A 20,615-nucleotide genomic window follows, 5' to 3' on the forward strand; every position below is an offset into this window, starting at 1 on the left:
TTCTGCCTCGTTCTTCCACCATTCTACACTTCTTATCGCCTCATATCACTCATGCAGGTTCTTTTTGCATCTGTGTTTACTACATAGGTCATTGTCACGGTTTGTTTCATTTTTTTGCTTTCTCCTTCTGCTGTTTTCACCTTTCTTTTTTTTGCTCTGGGTCAAAGTCTAATAATGTTAATCAAGTATAAGTCAAACAGTGCACAACACATTCAACTACCTGCACAAATTAAACACTGCTTATGATGTACCCGCTTTGATTTATACTGCAGTCTTATTCCTGTAGCTATGTCTTAGGAGCATTGTGCTTTAGCCCACTTTTAATATGAACTTTGCAAATAGATGATCTAAAGTAAGCCCTAGAGTCACACTTCTCACGCATCATTGGTTTATTCTCCTTAACAGTTGCTTAGTTTATTTTCCACTCAATCACAATTACAAAGCCCTAAATAGAAAACATTTGTATTACTCAGTACCATTACCATATGTGACCTCATTCGTGTGACATAGCATAACTAAAAGATCAAAAGAAATATATGTGTTTTGTTTGACTGAATCCTAATTAGCTAAAATAATCATGTGATTGATCAATTATTTCGTCGCAACTGTGAAAAGTATCCTTCTGATCCAACAAATAATATACCTAAGGGCAGAATCGCAATTATTACCCACACCCACATTCTCAACCAACCACAGCAGTGAATTTTCTCACAGATCCTACTTGTGCCTGTTTCCTGTTTACATATAAACTTGGTAACTTATCTTCACATTTTTATCTGAGTATACTGACTCACATTTTTACAGTCAAATTTCTCCATTGGGTGGAAGATATTGACACAGTGTTTTATGTTAGAAGATTGTTATGCTGGTAGGAGATTTATATTGGTGGCTAGAACACCCTCTAAAGAACACCCACACCTGAATGAATGCCTTGAAGTGTTTAACCTCCATTTATTAAATTCTGCTGTAAATGACTCTGCTGGCCAGTTACTCGATTCTGTAGTCTCCACTTTTAATTCCATTGTGGTTGACAAACCAGCCCCTCTAATATGTACTTTGTCTGTCCCGTGCCTGCTTCTCAAGCAACAGACACACTGGAATCCCTGGTTTCCCCTCAATTTAGTAAACTGAATCTCGAAGCACATTAGCTTGAAAGGCAGTGAACGAGATTATATGATCCTGCCTAAAGCTCGTTATTTCAAACATTCTAAAACATGCAAGGATCAGGTCAGACCTGCCAAGAAAGCTTACTTTTCAGACTACAAAAATAACCTAATTTGGTGAAAACGCCTAGTGAATCATCAACTAGTTGCAGCCTTCTCAAGTTTCTGTTCCGTCTGCCTTCTATGAGGGAAAAACTTTAAAAATACATGCTGATATTGAATCTGAGTTAATACAAAGGAGGATTGGGTTCTTGCGCAAACTAGAATGGACCACTTCTATTGTGTAAACTAACAAGTTATCCAGTTGCCACATTTATTGATTTATTCAAAAACTAAGGTACCAACCTACTGACATATTGATATACATAAACAACATCAAATATTAAACAGCAGGCCTCTTTTTCGCTCTTCTGAAGATTTCTGCCCTGCTAGATTAAACGAAAGTCTTTCAAAAAGTATGTTCTCTTTTATTAAACCCCTCCTCCTTCTTGTAGAGAGCCATCCGGGCTCTCCACTAAAGTGTTGCCCTTTACACACATCTCTACATCCCTCGGGACGGGCTCGTCCCGCGGGTATAAATAAATGGGCCAGACACTGCTCAGGGTCTTTCGGCCACGAGTGAAAAGTAATTGCCTCATGTGCATTCTTTCAGCGCAGCTGCGGCCTATCTTAACATGGGCCCCACCATGCTACATTTGCGAAGAGGCTGGTCGCACCCCACATTTGCCCGCCTACCTGCTGTTCTCCTGCCGGGAGTGCGCGGTGTACACCCAGAGTGCCCTGCTCCTCGGCTGCTGCTTGGTGTCTGCGGTGCCCACCCCCGTCATCTCTGAGGCCCAACGCCTGCTGCCCCGGGGTCACAATGTCCCACGGCCTTTGCTTCCTAGGCATTAACCTGCTTTGAGCCCGCTCCGGCCAGCGCCCGCCCACGCGTCTCCCTGCCCAACGGCCTCCACAGCACAAATCTATACATACGGAGGGACTGATAGGCTTTCTCTCCATGGTGTCATTCAGACCACTGTCGCAAGCGGAAGCTACTCCACCGAGGTGAGGTTCCACATCACCGAGGGTAAAAAGAGAACTCTGCTCAGTTGTCACACGGCGGAGGATCTACGACTTGTCTTCTTCGCCAACCAGATCCATGACTCCCATGTGGAAGCAATGCTGAAGGAGAATCCAGCGCTCTTCAAAGGACTTGGGAAAGTAAAAGGCAAGAGGTTCAAGCTCTACATTGACCCCTTGCTACGGCCTGTGGCCCTCAGGCACCGGCGGGTCCCCTTCAACCCACATCCGCAAGTGGAGGAGGAGCTGAGAAAAATCCAAGAGCTAGATGTAATAGCGAAGGTCTCTGGTCCCATTCTGTGGGTGTCCCCGCTGGTCGTGGCACCCAAGCAACCAGGAACCATTCGACTCTGTGTCAACATGAATCTACCAAATACCGCTGTGAAGAGGGAACGTCACATCACCCCCACAATGGACGATATTGTGGTGGACCTAAATGGGGCAAAGGGGTTCTCCAAGCTAGACCTGAACGCCGGCTACCATCATCTGGAACTGGAGCCCGAGAGTCGGTATATTACCACCTTCTCCGAAGATACAAGAGGCTCAGCTTCGGAGTATCATCAGCTGCCGAAGTCTTCCAAAATGCTATTCGGGAAGCACTGTCAGGGTTGCAAGGGGTGATCAACCTCAGCGGCGATATCCTTGTGTTCTCCAACACAAGCAACATCACTCTCACCTCCAAACCACTCTGAAGAGGTTAGCCGACTGTGGGCTGACTCTGCACAAATCCAAATGCTCATTTTATCAGGAGAGCGTTGATTTCTTTGAGTACACGTTCACCCGAGAAGGACTCCTGGTTGATCCGAAGAAGGCCGAAGCCATCAGAGCGGTCAGCACACCTCGAAACCCCACTGAAGTGAGGAGTTTTCTTGGCATGGCTAAGTACTGTGGACGCTTCATCCCTAATCTTGCAGCCATGTCTGAGCCGCTGCTCATCCTTACGCGCCAGGATCACAAGTGGGAGAGGGCGCTGCATCCCACAAAGCGTTCCAGGACATCAAAACGGGATTGCTGGACAAGACCGTAATGGCTTACTTCCACCCAAGACGACAAACGGAACTAGTCGTCGATGCCAGCCCCGTGGGCTTAGGGGTGGTCCTCCTTCAAGAACACAGCCCAGAGGTATGGAAGCCAGTCACCTATGCCAGCAAGGCTCTCACAGACATCGAGACCAGATACGCCCAAATCGAGAGGGAGGTGTTGGCTATCAAATGGGCATGCCAGCACTTCCACCTGTATCTGTGGGGCCAAGAGTTCAATGTCGTGACTGACCACAAGCCGCTACTCCCGCTGTTTGCTGGCTCATCCTGTTTAGCACCATCGAGGATCGAATGATGGGCAGTACAGTTGCAAGCCTACAACTTCAAAGTGGTCTTCCGCCCAGGGGCCCACAACCCTGCTGACTACCTGTCTCGCCACCCAGAGTCCACAATGCCATCTGACCCATTGGCGGATGCCTGCAGCACCAAAGTGTTTGTCAACATGGTATCGCAAGGGGTGTGTACCAAAGTCATGACACTTGAAGCAATTGGCAGAGCCACTCAAGAGGACCCCACTCTCTCCCAAGTCCGAGGAGCACTGAAGAACAATGGATGGGCCCACTTCATGGATGGTGCTCGCGTCCTCCGGCTAAAGGTCAGCCATGCCTGCCAACAACTGTACTGTGGCAAATTCGGAGTGAACGAAGTGTGGGGGAAGAAGGAGTTGTCCTGAGGGGACACCTGAAAGTAGCCCCAGAGAGTCTTCAGAAAAGGATCCTGGCGTAGGCCCACGTTGGTCACCAAGGAATGGCAAAGACCAAAGCCAGGTTACGGGACAAGGTCTGGTTCCCGGCGATAGACTCCAAGGTAGAGGAGATGGTAAGGCAGTGCCATGCCTGCACGATCACCGGAGGGGACCCGGCACCAGCACCGGTGATCATGGAAGAGCTGAGCAAGGCTCCTTAGACGCATCTCAGCGTGGATTTTGGGAGTTTCCCAGATGGACGTCACATGCTGGTCATGGTTGACTCATTCTCAAAATTCCCCATCATTGAAGTGGTGATGACAGCTTTCCCACACGTGAAGAGAGTCCTGGACAGAGCCTTCTCAATGATGGGACTGCCGGAAGAGGTCAAGTCCGACATTGGATCCCCTTTCCAGGGGCGAGAGTTCCAGGAGTATCTCGAAAACTTAGCGGCGCGCCACAGGAAGATCACCCCGCTATGGCCCCAAGCAAACGGGGAAGTAGAACGACTGATGAGGACACTTAACCGTGCATTGCGCAATGCAGTGGAAAATGGAGAAGATCCTGAAATAGCCCTTGACCAGTTCCTTGGTGCGTACCGACAGACCCCTCATAGCACCACCAAGTGTGCTCCGGCTCATCTCCTGTTCAAGCGAGCCCCACGAGACAGGATCCCGTCAGACCCAGCGTGGGTGCCCATGGAGCGGGGTGATGTGGCTGTCCAAGCGAGGTGGGAAACGACTAATCGGAAGGCCAGTGATGCCCGAAGAGCCCAAGAACCTCAGCTGAGAGTAGGAGACCGGATGGTGATCAAAGACCGACACCCCGGGTGGGAATTCCGGACGCCCTAAGAGCCAGAAGTGTGGATCGTTGTAAGTGTACAAGGGACCATGGTCACTGCTCAAAAGGGACAACAATCCATCACGAGAAACGTATCCAGCTTCAAGAAGACCACTGAGGCGGAAGTGGATCAAGAAGTGTCCGGCTATCAGGACTCACTTCCGAGTTTCTCTCCCCCTGCCTCACCTAGCATAAAGAACACCCTGCCGGAGACACCCCGGCAAGTCAGCAAAGGCCGTGCTGACAGTGCCCGGTTGACTAGCCAGAACACCGCCATCGAGTCGGCCCGGGGTGTCCCATCCAGTGTCTCTGCGGAATCCTGCGCAGGAGCCAGAAGTATCCTCTCCGGACGAATCCTATGCTGAGTCAGCAACTAAAGGACTATGCATATACATCCCCACGAACGGGGAGAACTTGATGATACTAAACCAAAAGAAAGGAGGGATGTAGAGAGCCATCCGGGCTCCCCACTACAGTGTTGCGCTTTGCACGCAACCCTACACCCCTCGGGCGGGCTCGTCCTGAGGGTATAAATAAATGGGCTGGAGACCGCTGGGGGTCTTCCGGCCCAGAGTGAAAAGTAATTGCCTCGTGTACATTCTTTCAGTGAAGCTGCGGCTTATCCTAATCTGGGCCCTGCCGCGCTACACTTCTGGCACACACATCCTCAGGATATGCGAGAGGGATGAAGACACTGCAATTTGGAACTGTCCTAGCCTCTGCTGTCCAAATTCCCAATCAATTAAAAATATTGTGAATTTGCAACTGTGCTAGCTTGTGCTGCACGTATGGTGTTGTGGTTTTCTTTGATGGACAAAGCTTATCTCTGGTGGACATGACATGTCCTGATGCCTGGTGCTTCCCGTGTGCTGTACACAGTGCCTCTTTCCAAATTCGATGTAGGGAAGCTTGTGCACACACACAGGCAGAGAGAACAGCAATGTGAAATTTTAGAGGTATAAATTAATCAAGATCACCAGCAAGAAGAAGTTTAGTTAAACGATTTATAAGCCAGAGATATGATTGTGGGTTCATAAAATGATAAGTAGCTCACTTAGGGCCATATTATCAAGCCCCAGCGATAATTATCGCTAAGTGCACTTAGCGCCAGAATAATTATCGCTGGGTAGCGTGGATTTTTATCACTGAGATAGCGTGCTATTAGCAACGCTTATCTCAGAAGGTATAAAAATCCTCACGCTAACTGCCAAATGAGAGATTATTGCTGGAAAACCAATGATAATCTCTTGAAGTTTGGCGTTAGCTTGATGATAGGGGCTCACAAACTTAGCCATGATATCCACCTTCCATAGGATATCATGGCTAAGTCAGGAAAATATCAGGTGTAAAAAAAGCTGCGCTAACCGCGGTTAGCGCTGCTTTTTTTTATCCCTAACAGGGTTAGTGATATCCTTGATAATAGGAGAAATGTCGCTTAACAACATTTCTCCTATTATTTTTCTCTGGAACGACCCCTTTGCATCTCATTAGAGATGCAAGGGGAAGCGTAGAGAAAAAGGGTGCTAACATGCAGATTTGCGTGTTAGCACCCTGTTGCTGATAGGGGGATCATTTTATCTCCGCTTTCTTGGCTTTTAAAGCCAAAAAAGCAGAGATAAATCCCTTGATAATATGCCCCTTAGTGCCTAGAACAGTAAGAACAAGACTGCAAAATTCTGAAATGACTGAGAACAACTCATTAGAATGCGCCAACTTGTTTTAGTCAGCTGAAAACTTGATTGGAAGTGCCTTCTGCATTGATTCAGCAAAGACACACCCTTCTTAGCGTACATTAGAGAGTACTGCCGCTTAGACCTTCTCCAACTATTGAAAGACTTTTCACCTCCAAGCAGATCTTAATACTTGGTGAAATGTCCAGACATCAGTTACAACATCATTTGTTGCAATTTTTCTATCCTTCCATAGGCTTGCGGGTCTCATTTAAAGTGATAGTTTTAATGTTTCATCAGTGTAATGTCTTCTCTATTTTTCACCCTCAATATTTTATAGATGGCAAGTTCAACCATTTTATTAGTTTATAATCAGCCTTAGTAGGTACCTTCTGTTATTTATCTATTATTTGTACTGAAGAGGGACTGTTAATTCCTACTTCCTCTTGCACTTCTGGAGGAATTAAGGACCCTTTTACCGCGTTTGGCAGAGAGACCTGATTTAGAGTTGGGCAGACCTTCAGCATGTCAACAGGTAAGACTGCTCTGTCTCACTGGCAGCATACACCTTGACAGCCCAACAAAGTAATGGCTATCTGAGGTTTTGCCATTTGTCCGTCTACCCTATTTTGAGTGTGCGGACAAATGGTAAATTTTCACTGTCCGTCACAGCCAGGTAAATTGAGTGGTAAGGGGCAGTGCCCCCCATGCCATAAGAGAAACCTTCCTTGCGAGGGGGCTCGCAATTCTTTTAATTTTCAAAAGCAAAATCCTGATTTGGAACCATTTGGGGAAAATCACAGAAAAGGTTGAAAGATTGACGTAAGGCTCTGTCATGTTGACTGAGCTATCCATCAAACTTTCAATGCATTTACATGAACCACTGTGACGGTGGTGCCTGGAAATACAAGATACATTTGTTTGGCCAGCGGGCATCTCTGAATTGTGACGGGTGGAGTAATCGTAGGATCTGATTTCGACTTTGGAGGACAGAGTAAGTACTGTCTCCATGGCAGAATACATTACTCCCACCATGGTGTGGGTACTTGTCATGGTGGCTCAGCGGAAATCTGTTGCTTTTGCAGGACCTGCCTTCACAGAAGTTCCAGTAAATGTATTAAAAGTTTGACAGTTGACTTCATCAACATGCCGGAGCTGTATGTCAAACTTTCAAATTTTTATTATTTTCATAAACAAAATCCAAAATCATGATTTTGTTCTTAAAATAAAATAAATAAATCATCCCCCTCGCAACAAGTGTTCTCACCCAGGCATGGGGGTTATTTTTTGCCATTTTTACTACCTCTTACCTCCAGGTTTTGCCTAGCAGTGGCAGACAGTGAAAACTTGCCATTTGTCTGCCCACTCAAAATAGGGTGGGCGGGCAAATGACAAAACCTCTGAGAGCCATTACTCTGTTGGGTCGTGGCGAAAGGATTATTCAGTCACAAACATGAGGTGATATACCGTCTGACTTATTCCAAGTACCATAGGATATAATGCACTTTTAATAAGGTGGACCGGAAATCCGTCATGTTTGTGATGAAATATCCCATCTGCCAAACTTTAAATGAGGCCCTAAAACCCTCAACCTTTTTCGTTAGTTTGCCAGCCTAATGTCATATTGTATTAAAAAAACAACAACCAGTGTAAACATGTTATTGGAATAACAATGGCAAAAAAAGCAAGATGGATCCCTAATTGCAAATATATCCTCTCATCATTCAAATTGTATGCTTCCAATACAGATGCTGTTCTGGAAAGGATCCATGAGAAAGGCTTTGTGATTGCAATGCAAAAGGAGATCACGCTTACTGAAGATCAAGCACGTCTATTTTACCATGAACACGAAGACAAAGAGTTCTTTTTGGACCTTATAACATACATGACAAGGTGATTTTATAGTTAGAAAATAGTACTATAGAAGACAAAAGTTTGTTTACAACAGTTATTTTGTTTGCAAAAAGATCTGATAGGTTTCAATATTCTACAACTTAAAGGGGAGTTTTGCCTTTTTCATACTAGGATTAATATTAAAACAATGTTTATTATATTGTGACTTTAACAGTGTTTAAATATATTTTTGATATAGCCGCATTAATATATGGGTACGAACGTATATTAAAAACAAACATTGGCAAAGCGATTAGGGCTCTACTTTGATACTTATTTGTTTTGTCGATGGGTGTAGCCATGCTGTACATCATCCCCAATTGATTTCAGCATGGCTAAATATAATTGAAAAAAAATATGTTGTATGACTGGCCACTTTATTTTGTAGGCAGGCACATCGCACATCACATGGCTGCTTTTTTCGGTGGAGGGATCTGATTTAGATCGTCAAATCGACGCTAAAAGTTAATAGTATATGTTTTTTAAGTGCGGGTCAGGAGAGGAACAGGTGGGGAAAGTAACACAGGGGGAACGGAAATAATATAGACAGTGGTGTAACACAGGCCCCCGCAGCCCCTGCGGTGCGGGAGCCCTGAGCTGCAGGGCGTACCCTCAGCACAGTACTCTGGCCTCAGAGCTCTGGATTAAATCCGAAGCGGGGGCCCTTTGTGTCTTTGCAGGGGTCCTGCCTCAAGTTTCGTTATGCATGTGAACATAGATGGCAGGGGTGGGGAGAAGTAACATGCAAAAAGGGAGGACATGGATGCAGGGAAGCAAGATGCAGTGAGGGGCTGGGAAGGAGAAGCAGTGGGCGAGAGAGCAAAGTGGAGCACACAAGGAGAAGTACATGGGCGAGAAAGCAATGGCAGTGGTGGGGATAGTACAAGAGGGTGAGCGTAATAGGAAAGTGGGCTGAGAGAAGCACATGGACAACAGAGCAACACAGAGTGCAGAAGGTTTTTTCAGCAAAATCGGCAGTTGCAGTCAAGAAAACGAACGGACCAGTACATTCACCGAGGGTGAGTGCAGTTGTCAGAAGCTTCAGTTGCTTGGTGCACATTTGTTTTTCTATAGGTTTGATGTTGGTCTATATTGTTTATTTTCCGTGTTTTAGAGTAACACTGAGCATCGCCACGAGGAGGGTAAGCGCCATTGTTAGTTCCATGAACCACGTGGAAATAGGTGGAGGTTCTGTCACCATTTTTAACGCACAACCTTTGAGTTTTGAGCACCATAACACATTTAACCACAGAACTTTTGGCCCCTTATCTGCCGGACTGTTTTTTATTTTAACATATATGTCTCATCTGTTCAGATTTCAGGCCCCGGAAGAAGAGCCATGTCTGGCTCGAAATGCATCGGGCATTCAATTGAAAAAATGTATGTAAACAGTCAAACAATTCAGAATGATGAATACAATGTATTGACTTGTTGAAAACAAATTTGTATATGTTACATTTGGTTTTGGAAACAGAAAGTCAAATCAGAATCAAAGAATACAACTAAAATAGTTTTGCAACAGTGCACAGTGGTCGGCTGTGATTTCACTCGAGGTAGGAAGGTTCAGTTTCAGGCACGTGAGGACAAACGAGCTACCACTGTTGCACGCATATGAATATTTTTGTAAAATGAAAATACTGAATATTTAAAATTCATTAAACTCATAGATCAGGCGTGCTTCTCCCCCATATTCATGTTCTTGGTAAGCCCATACTGTGTCTTGCATTGAAAGTGTGACCTAAAATTTCACATTAATTTTGCCTTTAGGGTAGTCCCTGCTCTAATTACTTGTGTATTCCTAGCAGTGCTTAATCTGAGCCAGTAGTTTCTGGTGCTCAGCACGGGCAATTAATTGTCAGCACCGGTTCTAGTAACAGTCCACCACATGGCCTGATTTTGAGATGAGCACAACAATGTTTTAATAAGTCAATATACATTAAAAAAAAAAGAAAAAGACCAGCTGCTCACACTATTATTTTAGCTTTGAGTGGCCTGGAATAGTCTGATTTGTCATAATCGTAACAGTGTGATGATTGGTAGTTTTTTTTATACTGTCATACTATCCATTGCCCCATGCCAGAGCTAGCAGGGGCCATGGGTAGTGCACGCTGCGGTGGTCACTCCAAAGTGGGCCCTGGCAGTTATTTCTTTTTACAAATTAAGCACTGATTCCTAGTGCACCCTTGGGCCTTTGGAACGGCTAAAATATGGTGTGAGAGGTTTCACTAGACCTACAGACAGATGTCATTCTGCAAAGTGCGCTTCCCCCACAGCTCAGTGTGCTGCTGCTGCTGCTATGTGCAGCACCTACCCACCTTACTTTCAATCAGACCCCCAGCATTTTGCAATTTTGCGATTCACTAAATAATTACGAAATCACCTGAAGAGTGCAATGACCGCGATATTTACCTTTTTGTCCATGAAAAAGGTCTCCGGTAGGCGGCAAAAACAAAACCGGTGACATCCTATTGAGTGTACGCGCACACGCCACTACATGGCGCCATACAGCCATAATAGCTGCCTGCTTCCTCCCCTCAGGCATTAAATTACAGAAGCAAAAGTACAATTGTGTCAGTGGGCCCGGCCCATTGACCCGATTTCGCAAGTTAAGAGGCTGCGTTCTCAGCTGCTCTTGCCTCCTTCGCTCCTTCTTTACCCCCCACCTTGACAGCATCCCTCCCCTTCATAGACTCCTTCTCATGTCTCTTCTACCGCTGTCCCTTCTCTCTCTCTCCCTCCTTCCCTTTTCAGCTCCTATTTGTCAGGTGCAGGGGAGGGATGGAGGTTGCATACAATTTTGCATGGATGACATTTCTCTCTACTCTGCTTTGCTGTCTCCATAGCTTATAAACACTAGAGTCTCTGTTACAGCAAAGGGCCAAAGTTTGTGCTTGGAATATTTATGTGCAACGAGTTGTATGCTAAAGGTTACATGAGTGTCTCGAGGGGTAGCCCTGCTATCCATCCCTGTTGTTGAGAGACGTTGGTCCCATGGGATAGGCCTGCTGTCTGCAACTCGCTGAGACCAGTTTTAAACGAGGTATATTCATTGGGAAATTACTAACCACAGTGAAAACTATGAGCATGCATGCCAGCAGACCTGGTTCAGGTAGGAGACGCCCATTTTTTAAGTAAAAGGTGCCTAACATTGCCTTTGCTTGAATGTACCTCAAGGGGTAAAATAAAGTCCACCCTTTATTTTCTCTCAAAATCTCCTTTTTTCTATTTCAAAATGCTGGCATGTATGCGTGAGAGGCAGCTGAGATGAGAGTTTCCTAAGGGTGCCCCTGCTCTCTCGGTCTTAACAAAAAGATGGAATCCTGGAGGGACAGCTCTGCTATCTGAGTCCTTACCAGCTGGAATTCAACTAGAGGGACAGCTCTACTTTTCAGGTCCCTTTTTTGGGTTGCAGTTTTTATATCTATCTATCTATCTCTCTCTCTCTCTCTCTCTCTCTAGAGAGATAGAGAGAGAGAGAGAGAGAGAAAGAGAGAGAGAGGGCTAGCGGCCTCAGCGCCAAAGGCAAAATATAAGTGTAATTTTAACAATGCCCCTCAAGCTCTGTTAGATTGGCTTTTGGAAACATAACATGGGGCAGGGGCCTATTTCAGTCCATCTGAAGCAGCTAGAAGGATTCACAAAGCCGGATTACAAGTAAAAATAAGTGCCACAATAATGCTGTAAAATTTCCATTTCCATTTTTGTGCTGCCAAATTTCCATTTTTGTGACAAAAAAATGGGTGAATCTGTACCCCAACATCCTGAGGTCTCTGTCTAATAAGAAATATTAATAAACTTGGCGGGACAGGGAGAAGGCAGGGATAGCAGCTTGAGGTATTCGAAGCATGTGGCAGAAAGCATGCATAGAGACAAAAAGACACATGCAGGCATGTGCAAACACACCTTGACACCCACAACAGAATGTATGATATTACGAATGCCTCTACCATGCTTATATTTACCACTCAACCTTTACCACTTTTGGCTTTACATATAGATGCCTTTACCATGTAATAAGTATTAAGGTATTTTTAAAATAAGGAAAACTTTTTATATATACACTAGCAGCCAGTCCCAACGTTGTCCGGGAGCAATTAGGCTTCAGGGCCCCGCCCGCCCCGACGTTGTCCATGGGTCCCCCGGAGCCTTCCTCCATATATTGCAGTATTATACCTCAATGTTTACTTTGTACGGTTTTGTAACCTGCGCACATAACTTTTTCCTCCTGTAATGCACTATTTGGCTCACTTTTTTAATGCTCCGTTTGCTTCCTATTACTACCTGCACACGTCACTTTTTCCTCCTATACCTCTATGTTTACTTTCTACGCTTTTGTAACCTGCACACGTAACTTTTTCCTCCTGTAATGCACCGTTTGGCTCACTTTTGTAATGCTCCGTTTGCTTCCTCTTGCTCACGATGTACGCTTTTGTAACCTGCACACATAACTTTTTCCTCCTGTATTGCCCCATTTGGCTCACTTTTGTAATGCTCCGTTTGCTTCTTCTTGCTCACGATTTTCATTTTTGCTTCATTTTTCCGCCGCTCACCGCTCCCAAATAAATAAATAAATAGCCTACCTCATCCGCCGCACACTGCTCCTCCCCGCCTGTCCGCCGCTCCTCACCGCCTGTCCGCCGCTCCTCACCGCCTGTCCGCCGCACCTCACCGCTCCTCCCCACGCCATGTCGCCGCTCCTCCCCGCGCCATGTCCGCCGGTCCTCCTCGCGCTCCTGGACGCCGCTACTCCCCGCGCTCCTCACGTCGGGCACGCACGTCGCGGCCGGCGCTTCTTCCAAGGGACTACTTTTTTTTGGGTACATTTTTTTAAAAACCTGTATTTATTAAGTTTATATAGCCTATGTCCATCTGCACACTCTGACGATTACAACGATGTATCGGTGTGTGGATTGGCGCTGTGGTTCCTGAGTTTACCCGCCTCAAAGGTTCAAAGTTCTTCCTTTATAATAGTAGTATAGATTAGACTTGTCTACCGTATGATGAGTTTTTGCTGGCCTTAGCTCGCTATGCACTCTATCACTGTTAACCTGTTCTAAAGTGCTTGTGCTCATCCCCTAAAACAGGGTAAAATTGGCTTACACATGATTTGCATATCTAATTAAATTTGTATATCCCTAGTAAAGTGTAAATGCTACTAGTGGGCATGCAGCACTTAGTATGCTACCCACTTAAGTAGTCCCTTATAACATGTCTCAGACCTGCAGCCTGTGTGCAGTTTTAAACTGCCAATTCGAGTTGGCAAAGTAAAACTTTTGTCAAGCCTAAAATACCTTTTTTAAAACATGCAAGTGACCTCTAGAGTAGGCCGTAAATAGCACATTGGGCAGAAGCACTGTAGTAAAAAACTCACAGATTTGTTTTTTACTACTGTGCGGCCTACATGGGTTACCTTATTATATTTATTAAGTGATAACATTTGTTTGGGAACAAGTAGAAATATCAAGTTTGATGTTGAAGAATCGCGATTTAAAACCCTGAATTCAGATGGTGATGCCAAACGGTGCAATACAGGAGGAAAAAGTTACGTGTGCAGGTTACAAAAGCGTACATCGTGAGCAAGAGGAAGCAAACGGAGCATTACAATAGTGAGCCAAACGGTGCATTACAGGAGGAAAAAGTTACGTGTGCAGGTTACAAAAGCGTAGAAAGTAAACATAGAGGTATAGGAGGAAAAAGTGACGTGTGCAGGTAGCAAGAGGAAGCAAATGGAGCATTAAAAAAGTGAGCCAAATGGTGCATTACAGGAGGAAAAAGTTACGTGTGCAGGTTACAAAAGCGTAGAAAGTAAACATAGAGGTACAGGAGGAAAAAGTGACCTGTGCAGGTAGCAAGAGGAAGCAAACGGAGCATTAAAAAAGTGAGCCAAACAGTGCATTACAGGAGGAAAAAGTTATGTGCGCAGGTTACAAAAGCGTACAAAGTAAACATTGAGGTATAATACTGCAATATATGGAGGAAGGCTCCGGGGGACCCATGGACAACGTCGGGGCGGGCGGGGCCCTGAAGCCTAATTGCTCCCGGACAACGTCGGGACGGTTTGCTAGTATTGTTATAAATGCGGACCACTTTTTAAACCACCTGATTGTTTATATTGTTTATATTGATCCTTGGGCCCATTTTTTGTTGCATACTGAGCCCTGAGATGGCGAGTTTTTAAGATAGAGAAAGGCAGAGCTGAGATAGACGGAAAAATCACTTTACCACGTGGGTTTAGGGGGCCCTTGAAAAGTGGGGCTTGGGAAATTGTCCCCTTTGCCCATGCCTTAAAACGTCTCTGTGTAGCAATCAAGTTTGCTGCAGTTAATATAAATATTTTGTATCTCGTGCTATATTTGAGGAATAAGACATTAAAAGCACTGAAAAATATGTGAAAAATCTTTTTTACGAATAAACTTTTTTTATACAAGAATTTATTGATTTTTGACAATGACAACAACCTGCAGATGACATTGCGATCACACCACTGTCCAACATGCATGTAAGTTCAGGCCCAACAGCAGTATCAGTTTATTTGAAATCAGAACAAGCATAAAGAAGTGAGTCAGAGAAGTACAGTGCCCCAGTGGTGAGGCCACACAGCATATGTGGGCCTTTCTACGTCCATCATCGGTATGGCCCACAGGGTTGATTCTGTGTGTCCTATATTTGAGAGTGTTCTCTCCAAGGCCTCTTTATTTTGTCAAACTTCTGGGGACACCCTCTCTGCCTTGTATATCTCTTTTTCATAAAGAACAGTAGTCCATTTCTCGCTTCCTTTCTCAGAAGAAGGGAACGACTCTGGAAGCAAATCTGCTTGCTATGCACCTTTTTAGTCAGTATACAGCCCCAGGCGTATCTGTGACCTCTGCACCCCCCCCCCTTCCTCCAACAGACCTGGGAGGGTGATCTTGGGATCAAGCAGTACTTTTCTTCTCTGCACCAACTCCAAGGAATGTTCAACCTGTGACTAGAATTGTGGATCAGTGGGTAGTCTCAAACCATCTCTAGGAGACCCGGGTCATCCCTGTCTCCTAATAACTAATCATTGACCATGGTTAATTGTGCCGCCTAACAGTAGGATTAGATGTCCATAGCTTCTTAGTACCCATTCTTACGGATGCATGATGCACCTCTTGAAGGATAATTCAGTCTGACCCCTGCCCCAAGAAAGTCCCTGTAAGCTGCTCGAACACTGTGGAGAGTACCGGCCATGACCTCAAAGGGAAGGGTTGGTAAAATCCATACTAATATAATAAAGAGAGAGCCCAAACCTTTGAGGCGGGTAATCTCAGGAACCACAGCACCAATCACAACACCCAATACAGCGTTGGAAAGGACAGTTGCAGCAGAAGGACATAGGCTATGCAGACGCCCACCATATACATGTAAAAGGTAAAAGAACTGTGCCAGCAAAGTAGTCCCTTGTGGGCATGTCTGCGTTGAGCTGTGGGTGTGTGCTGGGGGCGTGACAAACGCTGGGGGCGTGTGGTACGTTCCGCTCTTCATGCCATGTCTCATATTGTGTGCTAATCCCACCCTGCTCCCTTTAAATACCCCTGCACCCCATCATCATAACCCACCCTTACTCCTTAAAATACCCCAACACCCTTAAACACTAACCCATCATAACCCTATAAATATACCCTGTACCCCAAAACCCAAACCTATCCCTAAAGCCTAAAAATACCCCTGTAACCCAAAACCCAAACCTAGCCCTGAAGCCTATAAATACCCCTGTACCTCTAAACCCAAACCTACCTCTGAACCCTAAAAATACCCCTGTACCCCAAAACCCAAACCTAGCCCTGAACCCTAAAAAAATACCACTGTACCCCAAAACCCAAACCTAGCCCTGAACCCTAAAATACCCCTGTACCCCAAAACCCAAACCTAGACCTGAACGCTTAAAATACCCCTGTACCCCAAAACCCAAACCTACCTCTGAACCCTAAAAATACCCCTATACCCAAAAACCCAAACCTAGCCCTGAACCCTAAGAATACCCCTGTACCCCAAAACCCATACCTATCCCTAAACCCTAAAACTACCCCTGTACCCCATAACCCAAAACTATATCTGAACCCTTAAAATACCCAAACACCCCAAAACATATACAGCAGTACCCCAAAACATATACCCCTATTCCCATCCTTACCTTATCCAAACATTTAAAAAACATGCTTTTACCATTCATGCATTTACAACGAATTTCGTTGTAAATGTATGCGTGGTAAAAGCATATAAAATGTAATGCCATGCATTATAATGGCATTGCGGAGTCATGGTACTTTCGTAATGAAAGTATGCGGAGTGATGGTATGCGGAAAGAAAGTTGCGGAATAATGGGTGTTTACCCTCCCCCGGTAAGTACATTGGTGGCACGGCGGCCCACATCGCCAGCAACATACTCATATTTTTTCACCACCCATTTGAAAAATGCACAGGACTCTCTCATTGATGGCCAGCACCAACATGCACTTTTAGACACACCTCACCCCACAAGTTCTAGAATTGCGAACTTTAGAGCTGGGATCTACTTTCGAATCTCGGCATCAGCTCAACATCCTGTGATTCCAGGCAAATCGCTTTGTCTCCCCGTGACTACCACAAATTAATGTGTTCTTCTGTAATGTAAATGGTGCTCTTGCCATGTTGTCGAGTTCGCGCTATATAATATTGCAAGGAAAAATAAAGTAGGGAAACTCGAGTTCACACACTACTGAACGCGCACTCTTAAGTGCATCAGCAGTGCACTGTGAATCGGAGCGTTTCACAGGCCTGTCACAGATAAGAAATGCTATCAAAACGAAATCCTACAAACAATATATTACTGGCCGGCAGCAATTCATACCCGAACATCGTCGGGACGGGCTGCTAGTATTATATATATTTGTATATCTTATGTTGTAATTTTATGTTAACAGTATTTTTATAAGACACTTATCACCTGTAAGAGTATCCAATCACTCTGTAGCAGACGTGAAAGGTCAGTCCTGGGTGGCTTACTCGAAAAGCCAGATTTTCAGTTTATTGAGAGCGTTAAGAGAAAAGGAGGAGACTCTGATGTGTGGGAGGTCATTCTATTCATTAGGAACCTGGTACAGAAAGGCACGGCCCCCTGATCTACTTTTCTGAATCTGTGGGTTGTGTGCTAGTGAGAGATAGGCAGAGTGGAGATGTGTTGAAGGTTGGTGGAAGTAAATGCAACTATTCACGTAGGCAGGGCCTGTGTTATGAAATGCTTTGTTTGTGTGGTTGAGGAGTTTGAAGTGTGGGTGCTTCTGTATCCGGAACCAGTGGAGTTGCCTGAGATGGGGTGTGAAGTGGGCTCGGTGTGGGAGGATGAGAACTAGTCTGGCTGCTGTATTGTGAATGGTCTGCAGTCTTGTTGCTTATCCCTGTATAATGATTGCTTGGGTGTTAATTTTCCTGATGTTGTCTGGTAGCCACTTGAAAATTTTCTTTAACATTTTTGGGTAGTCATGTCTAATATTTATTTATTTATAAAGTTTTATTTAGCGCCAACTTAATCCCAAAGGATATCAGAGCGCTTTACACTTGAGGGAGTGAGGTAACATAACAGTACAAGAGTCAAATTGGGAATATACAAAAGCAATACAATGGTGCACATAGAAGACTCAAGATAGACCTTGGCTAAGAGTATAATGCGCTTTGCAATGAAACAGAATTACCAAGGGGAGCCAGTCCAATAGTAAAGAACCAGAATGATGTCCTTTCTTGAAGTGTGATGAATGCGCTAATAGATGATCTTCGCTCCTCTTATGAAGGTAAGAACTTGTTCATGAGGAATCGTTTTGCTTCCCATTTGAATGCAGCCTTGGAGGAGATTCCACATTTTTGGCGCAGAACATGAGAAAGCTCGTTGACAAGTTTTCTTTTTGCAGAAGCTCTTGGGTTCCAGGAGGAGGGAGTTAGCACTCCTCGACAGTCTACCCCCTCCGGATAGTATTAACTTTTGCGCCAGGTAATTGGGGGTTTTAAAGTGGATGGCCTTGTGCGCTAGGCATGCAATCTTTAGTTGAATACTAGCTTCGTAGGGCAGCCAGTATAGAGATTTTAGGACCAGGGAGATGTGTGCATTTCGCTTGGTGCCCGTAATGAGTCTGGCCGCAGCATTCAATGAAGCCTTTAAAGGAGCCAAAGTGTATTTGGGGAGGCCGCATAGAGTAGCGCTGCCATATTCAAGCCTCGGTAGAACAAGCGCTTGGACCACCTGTTTGAAATCTGCTTGAGGTAGGAAAGGCTTGAGATTCCTGAAAGTTCTCAGAAGGTGGTTAACTCCCTTGCTTACGTTGCTGATCTGGGTCTTCATATTCAAATGTTTGTCTAGTGTGATTCCTAGAGATTTAGCTGAGTCAATCGTGTGTGGGGAGCAGTTGAAGGCTGTGAGTTGGTTCATCCAGAGGTCAATATTAGGAGTGTGTTTCGGGGGAGAGATGAGGAGGAATTCTGTTTTGGAGGTGTTTAGCTGGAGGTGGTTCATAGTTATCCTATTTTGGGTAGTTAGTAAGGTGGAGTTGAGTGAAGAAATTTTGTCTGGGGAGGAGATTTTCTGATAGAGTTGGGTTTCGTCAGCATACATATGGAAATTAATGTCCATGCTGTCTATGTTGATTCTGAGGTTTTTCGCTTGCAAGCAAGGTGTGGGGGGTGGGTCCAAGGTCTTTGGGCCACCTGGTGAAGTCTCATGGTAAGGTGTTTTTCCTGAAAACCACCACTTCAGTTTTGTCCAAATTCAGTTTGAGCCAATTGGATTTCATCCAGGTGGCCACTTCTGTCATGATTGTAGTTAACTTGTTCCAGGTGATGGATGTTTTCTCCCATAGGGACAGTATCAGTTGCATGTCACCAGCAAAAGTGAGAATGTTTCTGTTGTGAACTCGTATGGCATGCCAGCGGCCGAGTGAGGAGCTCTGCGAGACTCTGCAAATATAATCTTGTGCTTCAGAGGAGTAAGGGGCATATTGTTTGTGTTCTTCCGGTGAGGAAGAAGCAGATCTATTTGAGTGAGTGCCTCTTGATGCCTCCTTCATGAAGTAATTGGATTAGAATGGGATGGGAGATGGTTTGGAAGGCTGTTGACTGGCCTAGGAGGATATGGCCTGTGGTTTTCCCCTGCTGAGGATCATCTGTATGTCATTCCTTGATACTACAAGGGATATTTCCATACTGGTTAAGTCTTAATTTTACTTGGTGGCTGGTGTTTGATGAGGTGGTCAGAGAGTCACTTGTTGGTGGCTTTTTCCAAGACTTTTGCTGGGTAGGAAAGGAGTGATATTGGTTGGTAATTGGCAAGTTTATCAGGTCAGCCAGGGGTTTCTTTTAGAGTGTTGAAGGCTGCTTGCCTCCATGGTTCAACAATGGTGGCTGTACAGACAGAGGTGTTAAAGGCGGGGCAGAGGGCCTCGCTGATACAGGTTACTTCTTTGGTAAAAGAGTGGCGGCGGCAGTGGTCTGCCAGGGCCCAGGAATGAATAGACTTCTTGGGTGGTTTCCTCTGTGCTAATGGTGTCCCATGTGGTAATTGTGTTGCCTTCGTTTGTCAGTGAGAGACTTCTTGAGAGGATCAGGGGGACCAGTTGTGGGGCAATACTGCTGCATATGGTTGCGATTTTGCTGAAAAAGATGTTTGAGAGTTTGTTATACAGATCTTGCGATTTTATGGTGTTGCCAGTAGCAGCTGTTGGTAGGGAAAATGCAGGCACTACATGTTGTGGTGGCAATGACAGCAGATAGGCGGGCACAGCTCGTGCTACATCATTGTTGGGTCCATGGCCTTGGGCTGGCTGTGTCTGTGCACGCTCACAATCACAGGGGCTGTCCAACAACCCGAACCCAGGAAAATCAATCAATCACTACACCTAACAGTAGGTTCAGTGAAGGGATCACCCAAAACTGTATGTGATCCAACACATTAGCTTTAGGTTTACAAACAATAAAGAAAAACAGTTAATCAATGAAAAATAAGAAAGGATAATTGAAGAGGCCCTTCAAAAAGTATTTCAAGTATCACAAAACATTATTTATTAAACACGATATAGAGAATTCTAAAAACAATTATGCTCAAGACAAAGTGCTGGTGTACAAAAAAAATATCACAAACCAGACATGTGGCAAACAGAACCATTACATATTACGGTAAAGGAACAACACAAACATAAATAATGTGTCCTTGATTCAATCTTGGCCCACAAAAAAGCGCAGACGGCGTTCCGACCGCTATATTATTGTGCGCTCATCT

At 45.0% G+C, this 20,615-nt stretch overlaps 1 protein-coding gene across 1 annotated transcript in view; it reads left to right on the plus strand.

Moving 5' to 3' along the window:
- Positions 1-20,615, plus strand: part of NME8 (NME/NM23 family member 8) — an 843,103-nt gene that overhangs the window by 621,878 nt on the left and 200,610 nt on the right. Inside the window, exon 12 of the mRNA XM_086967295.1 lies at positions 8,209-8,353. Coding sequence (XP_086823421.1) covers positions 8,209-8,353 — 145 coding nt within the window. The remainder of the gene's footprint in view (positions 1-8,208; positions 8,354-20,615) is intronic.

The sequence above is a fragment of the Lissotriton vulgaris genome, chromosome 4_1 (genome assembly GCF_964263255.1).
Source record: "Lissotriton vulgaris chromosome 4_1, aLisVul1.2, whole genome shotgun sequence".
Classification (NCBI taxonomy): Eukaryota; Metazoa; Chordata; class Amphibia; order Caudata; family Salamandridae; genus Lissotriton; species Lissotriton vulgaris.